General features: G+C 52.7%; 1 protein-coding gene across 1 annotated transcript in view; it reads right to left on the bottom strand.

The window, feature by feature from the left end:
- The window catches only part of SCARB1 (scavenger receptor class B, member 1), an 83,636-nt gene extending 80,443 nt beyond the window's left edge, over nucleotides 1–3,193 (bottom strand). The window contains exon 1 of the mRNA XM_006894625.1: nucleotides 3,068–3,193. Within this exon, the coding sequence (XP_006894687.1) occupies nucleotides 3,068–3,193 (126 nt within the window). The remainder of the gene's footprint in view (nucleotides 1–3,067) is intronic.
- Between the last annotated feature and the right edge of the window lie 9,665 nt (nucleotides 3,194–12,858).

The raw sequence follows: 12,858 nt of genomic DNA, 5'->3' as shown, positions 1-12,858 counted from the left end.
GACTCATAAAAATTTACAGCCTGAAAAGCCAGGTATGCTGAGCAAATCATTTGAGAACCTTGGCTCCGTGCAGAAGAATGTGACATCAGGATCGAAGGAAGACCCATCAACAACCTGCCTTAGACAGATGACACACCTTGCTTGCTGAAAGTGAAGAGGACTTGAAACACTTGCTTTAGAAGATCAGAGCAACATGGATTGCATCTCAACATCAAGAAAACAAAAATTCTCACCACAAGACCGATAGGCAACATCATGATAGGTGGAGAAAAGATTGAAGTTGTCGATGTTTTTTCTAGCTTCAGTACCAGACGTCAAGAGATTAGGAGACATATTGCATTGGACAAGCCTATATAGTCAGGGATATTTCCAAATTACTGAGGAACATAATGTTAGTCTGAGGGCTAAGATGTGTCGGATTCAGGCCACGGTCTTTTCAATCGCTTGCTATCCCTCTGAGAACCTGACAGTGCAGAGGGTTGACAGAAAAAGAACTGATGTCTTTGAGTTGTGATATTGGAGAAGAGCACTGAATATTCCATGGACTATGAAAAAACCAAACAGATATGTCTTGGAGAAGGTGCAGCCAGAGTGCTCCTTGGAGGCAAAGATGACAAAGCTTCATCTCACATACTTTGGCCATGTTGCTAGGAGAGGTTATTCCTTGGACAGGACATTATGTTTGGAAAGGTGGGCACTTGGCGAAAGAGCGAGACCTTCAACTAGGTGATGGATTGATACCATGCAGCAATGGAGTAGAGTATGTAAGAGACTGAGGATGGCACAGGATAGGACAGAGTTCAGATGGGTTGTTCGTAGGGTCACGATGAGTCCTACTCAACTCAACAACAAACAACAACGACAGGAACCCTGAAGGGTAGTTCTACTATGTCCTACAGAATTAACTGAGTTTTTGTGGGTGGGCATCACTGAACTGGAAAGCAACCAGCCCAACAGTAGCAGCATACAGCACAGTTCTACTTATAAAGCTAAGAATATTAGTGTGCATACATGTGTTCTTGACGTAGTGAGAAGGATGCGGAATTGTATACGCAGATGGTGGTGGCAATTGTTTCAGAGGAGAGTAAAACGAACCACACTCATCCACTACTTGAATTTCCTAACAGCTAGTGTATGCGCCTTTTATATGTGGTCATTTTTCATTCAAAAAAACAGCCTAGAAGAAAAGTATAAACCTGCCCATTCAAGCCGCCCATGGATTCCTGCAGCCAAAGAAAACAAGACAGGCAACCCTCCCTGCCTGGTCTCTCCCAGCTCAGTGCCCTGAACACAGGCCTCCTTCATCCACTGGCTGGGCTTGGCCACAGCTCCAGCCTGGGCTGCCCGGAGAATGGCTGGCTTCGGCTGGGCTGTCTTGACGCCCTCGTGCCACTTGGCCCTAAACTTGGGCATCTCTGGGATAAGGACCAAGGATGCTAACGGGCTCTTGCTCAACTTCCTAGTGATTCCCTTTACAGGACAACTGAGGACAATGTGGAAGCAAGAAGGACACCAGATCCAACATCCCGATACCCTTCATTCCATCAGCAGCCTCGGAAGCTTTAAAACACTAAAACAGGCCCAAGATGCTGAGCTGATAGATTCTTATCTATTACAAATCCCACTAGCACCCACATCCCCAAACCCAGAGGCAAGTAGTTCTTTGGTCACCCCCAGAGTGGCAGTCCCAGTGCCGCCTCTGGTGGGGTGAGGGCGTGTGCCTGCGGTGCGCTGTGGTCCCCTCCTCATAGAACCACCAGCGGGAAGTCACACAAACCGCCTGCTTCAAGCCAGTTGTCACACTGGCGTGGAAAAGCTCTTAGGAAAGCACCCACATCCCCGTGGCAGCCCTGCAGCTCTGCGGGTTCTCCCCACTCGGTTCTCCAGCCATCACTAGACACCCAAACCCACCGGTGTGGCCACCCATGGATGGAGCCTCCTGGCAACCTGATCTTGGAACTTGAAGAGGACAGGATTTGAAAAATCAGAAGTCAAAGGAAGACACCGAAGGATTCAGACAACTGCTCCCGCAGAGACCCCCAAAAGCAGCCAAACTGCCCCCTTAAAGCTGAGCAGGTGGTGGCAGGTGGCGGAGGCTCCAGGCAGAAGCGTCATTCACTCATTCACTCCCCAAGCCCCACATGGACCTAGTCCTGTCTCTGGGCTCCTGGACCCGCCTGACGCGACAGGAGAACAATTTCTGCTCAGTTCAGAGAAGTCCGCTGGCATGTGGTCATGTCCACCTGCTCTGGATCGGGGACACAAGCCAGCCTCAGTGTCCCCTCCAGGACGCCCCAGGTGGCTGTGCTGGCTCTGAGCTGAAGTCTTTGCTCTGTAATCTCCCAGCCCTTAAGCAGCTCAAGGCGGATCCCGGCTGCCCCGCCAGCGGGGCAGAGTCTGTGGATCTGAAGGCCAGCTGACCGCTTAGTTGGTCTCCCCGGTTGAAAGGGCAGTGGGGCGCGAGGTGAGGCTCGCGGGAGACCTTGGGCCGGGGCGGTGCGCAGAGCCTGCCTCGAGGGGCCGGGGGAGGAAAGCAGGAAAGCGGCTTATCAGCTCCAATCTCCTCGGCGGGCCGGCGCAGGGGCCGAGAGGCGGCGCGCGGGGTCCCCGCAGAGACGTGAGGACGGGACACAGAAGGAACTGCCTCTCAGAAGCGCCTGGCTGGGGTGCCGCTGCGGGCTGGGCGAAGCGGAGCTGCGAGCCTGGGCGCCTATCAACGCCTAACAACGCCGGGCGCCCAGACACACTCACGCCGGAATCAGAGGTTACCGCCCTCGGGGGCCACAGGAAGCAGGCAAATGACAGCGCCAATTTCGACGGCCCGGCTTCCCAGCGTGCTCGCGACCTGGCAGCCCTGCGCCTGTGCCAGCCGGGAAGCGCTGTGGGGCGCAGAGCTCGGCCCCCGATGGCCTCTCCAACTCTGACCCCAGCAAATCCCCTGGCGTTCCCGGGGCCTCCAGTCTTGGCCGAGCCCGCCTGGGGATCGAGGTGAAGGGAGTGCCGGGGCGCCCCGGCCGGTGACTGAGGCCCCGAGCCCTGTGGGGTTCCCGCCCGGGCGAGCACGCACCTTGAGGACCTGCTGGTGGATGAGCTTAGGGAGCAGGGCGATCATGACGGCGCCCAGCCCGGCGCACAGCAGCCCGGTGATGCCCAGTGCCGCGGCCGCCCGGCGCGCTCCGGCGCGGCTGCCCATGTCTGCGTGCTCGGCTCCGGGGCTGCGGGGACCAGGCGATTGAGTGACGGAGGCGGGGACTCCGGACGCGAGCCGAGCTGCGGGCTGGGACGGCGACACCCGGAGGAACGGTCCGGCAGGTGGCCAGAGGCTTTAAATGGCACCACCAGGTGGCCACGCCGCCCCGGAGCCCCCCGGGCGCACGGATTCGGACCGGGGCGGGGATGGGGCGGGCCTGGGGGCGGGGTCTCGATCGGACGGGGTGGGAGGGCGGGGCCTCAGTCCACCTCTCTCCACCCCCAGCCTGGACTTGGGATCCTCTCTCGACCCCTGCCTGGTCTGCGCCTCCTCCCCCCAACTCCCACTTTCTCCTTCCCCTGCCTCCCTCCCTCTCCAGCCCCTCTTCCGCCTCTCAGCAATCTCTTATTTACCCTTCTGGTCCCCTCCCTCCCCACTCTTTCCCCTCCTCCGTCCTGACGTCAACAATATCCTTGCTCACTTGCAGGGGTTTCCCCATCCCACGGCCTCAGCAAGGCCTTAGCCCTCCAGATGGTCTAACACTGCACCCAGGCGCGCACACACACACACACACACACACACACACACACACACACACACACACTGAGTGCAATGCGTACACGCAGGTACGCAAATGCACACACGCTCACCTGCTTACACTACACACTCGTGCATGCAGAAGGTGCGGCTACACAGGCGTGTGCATAAGTGTGCACTCGTGCACACGCAACACGCTTGTGCGTCATCGTGCGCATACATTTACACTCCCACACCATATGCATGTGCACACGTGCACACAGTATGTTGTCGTTAAGTGCTGTCCAGTAGACTCTAAGCACCTGCAGACAACAAAACCAAACCACCACCCAGTCCTGCACCATCCTCATGTCCTGGGCTGTGCGCGAACCCACTGCTGTGGCCATCGGGCCAGACCTTGTTGAAGGTCCACACAGGATATGCATTCACACACACACACACACACACACACACACACACACACACACACACGGGAGCTCTGGTGGCCTAGTGGTAAGGAGCTGCACTGCCAACCCAAAGACATGTGGTTCAAATCCACCAGCTGCTTCACAGGAGAAAGATGAGCACTCTCCTGGGTACACGCTGGTGGAGCATGAACAATGGGGTCGTTCCGACTCAGTGGCACACAACAACAAACACAAGTACACACTCACACAGAGATATGCATGTATACATACTTGAACACACATTATGCCCGCACAGAGCACACCTGTATACACTCATACACATGCAGGGACACGCAGATATGCACACACCGTAAGTGCACATGCAGAGTGTGTGCATGTCCACACTCACACATTGTACCTGTGTACAAGCCCACCTGCGGATGCACACACATCCACATTCATGCACCTGCCACATGGTGATGCATATACAGACGTGCACACATCACAGACACATATGCATACATGCACACACAGTGCACATGGACACACGTGTACTGACACTCATTTCCCACCTCACTGTACTGGAGCAGCCTCGCACCCTCAGGGTCCCTGCGCCCTCCACACTCCTCTCTGCCCTGCTCAAGCCTTCAGTGATTATCAGCAAGCCTCCCCCAGCATCCTCTGTAAAACAGTCCCTCTTATCACGACACCCCACCTGGCATGTGGCACAGACCTTGCTTCTCTGTGCTCTGTCCCCTCCCAACGCCAAAGCCTTAGTCAGGCTCTCCCTCCAGCTTCCATGTTCCCAGGCTAAAGATGGCGAAACATTTTTAACTTGAACAAACATATTCTTGTTTTGGTCAAGAACAGCATTCTTGACTGGGGCCTGTGCTATGTGCTTTACTTGTTATGGAGCCATTTTACAGATAAGAAAGTCAAGGCACATAGAAGTGAAGTCAGTCATGCTGTCTGCTTTCCAGTATAATGGGCTCCAGGTAAGTGCTTTCCGGCTGTCCTTAGAGGTCCCGATAGGCCTGCCCACTCCACTCCCCAGAGCGTGGGGTCCCACCCTAAAGACCACTCCCTCTCCTCATTTCGAGATGAAAGATAAAAATTCCTGAGAGAGCAGGAGAGAGGCATCCTGGTGACTGAGCCTTGAGGGGTGGGTGGGATGGACAAGACACTCTTGTCCCTCAGGGGCCCGTGCCCCCCAGGCCTTCCACGTCAAATTGCCCCATGGCTTAGGCTATCTGGTTCAGTATTGTCCACCTGCTTACCTCCTCCGTAGCACCTGAGACAATGCCTTGTTGTTGTTAGGTGCTGTTCAGTTCACTGTGACTCATGGCGACATTGTGGATGATACCTACTCCACAGCAAGGCCTCACTAAAGACTAGAGCTTACCGCTCCTCTTCCTTCATCATTGGCAACCAATTTACTAACGGATCAGCTCATTAAAAATTAATCAACCCGACAAGTCATTAACAAACTATCGCTGAGTTCGTTAAGGCTTCCAGCAGCCCTGATGTGGGGTTGTTTTCTGTTCCCTGATGTTTGCAGTCCTTGGACAATAGCCACTGGACTCTGGGGTCTGCCCTGGCCTTGACATTGGCCCTCCCTCCCCCAGGGTATGTTGATCACTCGGTCTCCAAGGTCCCAGTGTGCGTGGTGCTTACCCAAGAAGGCCCAAGGCCGTGGCGGCGGAACGCTGTCACCCCACAAGAAAGGAGGCGGAGTTGAAAGGATGCTGCACGTTTGTGCTGAACTCACTGACTGAAGTCATTCTTGGTGACCAGGATGATGACCTAGGAAGAGGCAGAAAGGCCTGGTCACGAGGGAAAGCAGCCAAAGGCAGAACAGGCCAGCCACCAGCAAAGAGGGGCCAGTCCTTGGGGAAGGACATGATACGGGGGAAAGTGGGTGATTAATGGGGGAGACCCTCAACAAGACAGACTGACACAGTGACTGCAGCAATGGTGTGGAGATGATGAGGATGGTACATGATACGGCAGGTTTAGATCTGTGGTTCTTAGGGTCACTTGAAGTCCTATTAGACTCCAGAGCGGTAAACAACCACCTAAGAAAAGATTATTAATTCAGGCCTCAAAGCATCAAGACAGGCTTATCAACACAGCACCACCGGCTCCAGGTAAGCCAAGTCCGGGCACATCCCTTCTGTGCTGAATACCTTCCAACAAGGTCAGGATAGGTGGGTGTGAGGAGGCGGCAGGATCTCATCCCTCAGCCCGCATGCTGGTGAGGAGGCTGCTCCTTCAGCCGAGGGCGTGCGCGCAGCCGGCTTGTACTCAGCAGGTCACAGGTGCAAGTGCCAGTAATTCCACTCCTGCTTGACCTGCCCTGAAGACTTGAAAACAGCCACGGGGACAAAAAAAGCCTGGGCAGGGCGTGGTCATTCACAGCAGCACTGTTTGCAGAAGCTCAAAGTGGAAACAACTCATGGATGGATGGATGGATGGATGGATGGATGGATGGATGGATGGATGGATGGATGGATGATGGATGGATGGATGGATGGATGGATGGATGGGATGGACGGTCGGACGGACAGACAAGAAAATGTTTACCCACACAGTGATGCTATCTGGCATGGGGGGGGAGAAATCAAGTTTGATGTGGATACACATTGAAAACATGTTCGTTGCCGTCGAGTCGGGATCGACTCAAAGCTGACCCTGAATTGCACTGGAGAAGGAAGCCCATTTTTCTCCCTTGGAGCTGCAGGGGGATTTGAACCACCAGAGAGGCACCCCTTTGGGTCAGCAGTGCAACTGTAGGGATACGCACTACACCGAGAGGCCCCGGATGAAGAGAGGCACTGAAGGCCACAGCTCATGTTTGGGTGGTGGTGGCTGTTGTTAGGAGTCGAGTTGACGCATAGCTGTGCTCGACCCTGTCCGGTCCTGCACCATCCTTGTCCTGATACTTCTTGCGCCCAGGGCGGTGTCATTGTGTCAGCTCCTCTCATTGAGGGCCTTCCTCTCGTGCGCTGACCCTCTGACCAACCGAGGCAGATGGCTGCTTTTATGAAGTGCTGTTAAGTGGGCCCCAGCCCTGCCTGTGGCAACCCAGTGAACCACAGAACTCAGCCCTGCTCCATTCTGGGCCATCCTCAACGTTCTCTGAACCCAGTGTGACAGCCACCGTGTCAGTCTGTCTTGTTGAATGTCTTCCTCTCTTTCTCTGATCTTCCATCTTTCCTGATGTCCCTTTCTAAGGGTGGGACCCTCCTGACAACATGCCCAAAATATGTGAGAAAAAGTTTTTCCATCCTTGCCTCCAAGAGCACCCTGTTTGCACTTCCTCCACGACGGATCTGGTTTTTTTGGCAGTCCACGGGATCTCCAACTGTCCTTGTCCCTTGATTGTCCAGCTTTCAGATGTATAGCAAGTGACTGAAAAGGCCACAGTCTGAATCAAGCGCACCTTGGGCCAGAGACACACTGGGCTTGCTCCATTTCTCTGGTTGAAGAAATCATGCCGGGTGCTGTGCTAGGTGCTGGGGTGCAGCTGGCAATGGGCCTGTTCTGGGGGCCAGAGGAACTAGGACAGCGGGTGTGGGGGGAGGGCAGAATGTGAGGCAGGAGACAAGGGCCCCTGATGGGGCTGGGGCTGGTGAGTCAGTGGAGACTCTAGATCTGGGAGGAATATTCCCAGAAGGCTGTGACAGATACACACGGAGCTGTCCCGTGCGGCAGGGTGGCCGCAGCCACGTGAGGCCAGACGCCCTTGATAAGGGGCTGGTCCCAACAGAGCTAAGGTTTCAATGGCTTCACATGAGATAGTGAACTTGAAGAATCTCAGAATAACTCTGTATATATATTGATAACATGTGGAAACACTGGCATTCCGGATAGGCTGGGTGGTTAAAGACAATGTGGAGTTCACATCAACTCCTCCCTCTCTCTTTAGACTTTTTCAAGCACGGCTCACCAGAAGTTAGAAGAGCTCACGGGCACCCCTTGTGTTGCTGGTGGGAGATGCTGTGTTAGCGGCATCTGTGGGCTTTAGTGGTAAAATTATCACAAGGCTGAGTGCTCCAGGGACACGTGACAGGCGCCCTGAATGAGCTGATCAGGAGGCCGCTGGGAGAAGCCGACGGCCCAGCACAGAACCAAAGGAAGCACAGGAGGGAAGTATGGGGAAGTAAGAGGGTATCACACTCCAAAGCTCAAACACTTCGCTGCCAAGTCACACGACTCAGAGCTGACCCTGGGAGGAAACTGCCCATCTTTCTACCGCAGAGCAGCTGGGGGGGTTCAAACTGCCAGAGAGGCAGCTCAACTCCCTCCCTGCTGACCAAGTCTGGTGACCGGAGCTCATAACAACAACAGGGAAGAAGAGCATTCCAGGAGGGCAGCAGCAAAGGCAGAGGCAGAGTGTGCCTACCTAGCTTGATTCTAATCTTGACTTCTTCCTTTGGGGAAAAACAAAAACAACTCGTTGTGAATTGGGTAGAAGTTTACAGAGCAAATTGAGTTTTCTCTCAACAACTCACTATACATTGATCACGAGGCCCACATTCTAACAGCACTCCCCCCGCTTCCTCCCTGTGTTTCCTGTTTCCATTCATCCTTCTTGCCTTCAGAACTTGGTGCCTGTGCAAATGCTGCCCTTTTGGTCTTGTTCTAAGGAACTTGCCGCTCTCTAGTATCATTTCTCACCTTACAGACCTAGCTAAGGAACTGCACTGCCAACCCGAAGGTACTTGTGATTGGAATCCACCACAGGAGGAAGAAGATGAGCACTCTCTTCCTGTGTGATTTACTGCCTCTGAAAACCTGCTGGAGGGTCTGCTATGGGTCAGTTCAGACTCAGTGGTACTTAACTACAACAACAACATTGTTTGGCTAAAAGTTAAGCCACCAGGTGGGGAGTATTTCAGTTCCGGACTTGAAGAGTGACTAACGGCCATTGTCTCTGGGATTCCACCAGTCTCTACAACACCTCATCTTTCTATGATTTTTAGTGTAATTGAACATTTTGCTCCTACTCTGTCCAGAACCTTCAAGCCCTTTCAGGGTGGTCAGCAGGGGCAGCCGGGCACCGTCAAGTTCTTCTGGTCTCAGGCTGCAGAGGGTCAAGTTTTTGAGGTTCGTGAGCTCTTAGAACCGGTTGTTTCCATGCACATTTTGTTTTGTTCACTCTTTGCTCTGGATGTGGAGAGAACAGTTACACCTGCAATAGCCACACCTGCAATAACTTCTCACAAGCTTTTAAAACCACAGCAGCCTCTAACTTAAGGCCAAAATAGTGAGATGGCGCCTGGCTTTCACTACTGTCCCTTCCGCAGAGAAACCGAGAGAAAGTTTCAGAATCAGAGTATAAGCCAAACTCATGCGCTGAGTCAATTCTGACTCCTAAAGACCCCATTGGACCAAAGAGGACAGCCCCTAGGGTTTCTACAGCTGTCATCTTTACAGAACCAGACTGTTTGCCCTTTCTCTCAAAGAGGAGTGGGTCTTGAACTGACAACCTTCTGGCCAGCAGCCAAGGGCCTAAATCACTGTGCAAGCAGGACTCCTAAACATGTCAAACAAAATGAAAACTGGAAACAAAACAAAACAATGACCTTTATTGGCCTGAAAAAGATCAGAGGAGCCCCAGGACAATTGTCTTAAGACAACTTTCCAACTTGGAGGTCACAGCATTCCAGGAGCCCACCTCTTGGCCAAGTGATAAAACCTCAAACTCACAGCCGTGGGGTCCGGTTTCCACGGCTGTAAATCACAGGGGAGGAGGTGGCCTCTCTTTGGTCCTGCTTTGTGGATCTGAACTGCTAGAGGTTTGAGGCCCTTGAGTTAGCAGGACACCACCACCAGAGTTCCTGAGGCCAAACCATAGAAGGACCTAGAAAATGAACACTCACACCAGTGAAGAATGTGTCTTTAGGTAAGAAACTAGGGGAGGTCTGGCCCCAAACCGATGGCCACAGGCAGGAAAGGTTGGGAAACTGGATGAATGGAAATGAGGACCCCAGGGAGGGACTGGGACGAGTGCTGTCACAGTGCACAGACTGCAGCCAATGTCACGGAACAATGCATGTATGAACCCTTGGCTGGGAAGATGGGTTTGCTATGTAAACTTTCCCTTCACCCCACTGAAGTAGAGTGGACTCTGACTCAGTGACCCTGTAGGGTGGAGTAGAGCTGCCCCCCGAGGGTTTCCAAGGTTGTGGATCTTCATGGGAGCAGACCGCTTCACCTTTTCACCCTACACCTGCTGGTACATACCAACTGCTGACCTTGAGGTAAGCAGCTAATCGTTTTAACTATGGCACCACCAAGGTTTCACCTAAAGCACAATTTTAAAAAAAAAATTAAAGCCTCCTTCAATATCGTGGAGACTTGTGGAAATTCTAAATGCCCCCTACAACACCTCAACCCTGTGGGCTTGCCCTGCCCCTCATTCAGTTTCCAGGAGCCCCAGAAAACCCCAAATTCCTGCAAAGTCATCCTCTACCTGGTAAACGCCTGCTCCTCGGCCTTCCCTTTCTGACTCACTGGCAAAGCACCTTTGCCCTGTGCCTGGGGACCTATGACATCACCGCTGTCAAGGGCTAGCCTTTCCAAACACAGAAACTTTCCAGGACAAAGGTGCAGGCAGCTAGAGTGAAGAGGGCTCCGGGGCCCAGAAGGCAGCCTCTGAGGCCATCTGACCCTGTCAGGCCTGCTCAGGGAGGGGGCACAAAGGCTCAAGGACCATCCACTCACAGGGCAGATGTTTGCAGAGTGCCCTCCTTGTTCCAGGCCTACTGTGCACTGGTGCTGGCGAGAGAACAGGGATTACTGATGATGGTGATTGTTGATGATGGTGATTGTTGATGTGACTTTTCCAGCCGCAATCTTTGTCATTCTTTTTAGGATTATTCAGACCTTCATTCAGATATATACATTGTTTCATGCATGGATACTTTCATGCAATCCTTTTAGAACATTGTGTTTTATATAACTAGTGATTATTGTTTACTTCTATCTCCTCATCACCGAATCCCTTCCCTATGCCTTTCACCTCCCCATCCCCCCCAATCTCTGCTTGTTCTAGTGATTTCCTCTTTCTTCTTCCACACCCTTCTCCCCTTTCTATTTCAAGCAGTTATATGTATCTTGTTCCTGTTTGTTCCTAAAATCGCTTTTGTAAAAAAATAGAAGAGTCACTGAGGGGTGGGGAAGGAGGGAGAGAATATTACAAGGTCCAGACCGAGGAGTCTCAAGATAACACGTTTTTCCTTATCGCGCCTGGGCTGTTGCTAGAGACTTGGAAGCAACAATACTGACAGCTCCTGCTTCCTCTTCACATCAGATCACCGCTGAGTGAGCCCAGTACTACAGCCTCTGTGTCCATCCACATCTTGGAGGCTCTTCCTCTTTTTCACTGACCCCCTACGTCACCAAGCGTGTTGTCCACCTCCAGGGATTGGTCCTTCCTGACGGATGAAACATATGAAACAATGTCTCACCAGCCTCGCTTCCACGGGGAATTATGGCTGCGCTTATTTCACGAGAGGTTGGCCGGGTCTTTGGCAGCGTGCGGCATGTTCCATGTTCGTCCCTAACAGCACAATCCGAAGGTGTCCATTCTTCTCTCGCCTTCCTTATTCCTGTCCAGCTTTCCCAAGGCATAGGAGGCAACTGAAAACACTCTGGCTTGTATCTAAGTTGCAGTTGAAGTTATCCAGCAGAGAAACAGGTAAGGATAAAGATGCCGTGGCCAAGGGGCTCAGGGAGGGAGAGAGCTGAGTGCCTTTGGGCTTTCTTCAAGGAACTAGGTTTGCAGATCCACTGAGCTAGAATGAATTCCTCTAGGCTTACATTATTGGTGGAATGAGGACCCACTGGCAATCAAAAGAGCAAAGTTAAAAGAGTTTTGTACATTCTCTAAAAGAATCAACCTTATAAGGTCAAAAGAGCAGCACTCACCCAGGGATAAAGCCCTGAAGGCAAGAAGGGGTAAGACGGAAGGATTAGTGGAAATGAGAATCACAGGGAGGAAGTGGGTATGTAATTAATGTTGTAAACCAAAATCTGTATGAATAATTGAACGGAAAATCAGTTTGGTTTGTTAACTTCCACTCAAGTCACAACCTAAAAAAAAGTCTAAAAAGAAGAACTTTGTGATACGTGCCAGCAGCGCAGGGCAGAAGTGAAGCTGTGATGTCGAGGGTCAGAGAGAGGCCTGCCCTTCTGCATGGCTGTCCTGGTTGAAGGCCCGAGTCACTCCTGAACGTAGATTGTAACATGTTACTTCCCTAATAAGCCCCACAACCGTGATCATGGCCTCTGAGTCCTGTGCGCCGCCCCCCACCCCAGGAGTTGGGGGACCGATCAGAAGAGCAAGGAGAGTAGAGGATCTTGTTGGAACTGTGGGAGGAGTGTGGCACGTGGGGGCGTCTGGCCTCACAGGAACGCACTCTGTGGTGCTGGCACTGCTGTTGAAGGGGCTTGTTCCCCTCAGGGAGCCGGTAGAGGTCAGAAAAGGCTGTCCCCACCCCCATGCTGTTTTCACCGAGACCCCGATGGTGGGAGAAAAAGGTCTTTCTGAAATGCATCAACAAATACTAACTAAGGCTTTCCGATGACTCTGTGCACTGAGGAGAGAAACAAGGGAGGTCAGGTGATGTCACAGAGAGGTGATGACCGAGTCTTCTCTTCGCCCAAGGAAAGAATGACGGCTTTCGCCTGGAGGGCAGGAGTAGCCCGACAGAATTTTTTAATTTTTTTTTTTTTTTT

The sequence above is a fragment of the Elephantulus edwardii genome, unplaced genomic scaffold, assembly GCF_000299155.1.
Source record: "Elephantulus edwardii isolate Elephantulus edwardi_28Jun2011 unplaced genomic scaffold, EleEdw1.0 scaffold00148, whole genome shotgun sequence".
In the NCBI taxonomy this organism is placed as follows: domain Eukaryota; kingdom Metazoa; phylum Chordata; class Mammalia; order Macroscelidea; family Macroscelididae; genus Elephantulus; species Elephantulus edwardii.
Note: the sequence above shows the minus strand (reverse complement) of the source record. Positions and strands in the feature narration are given on the sequence as shown.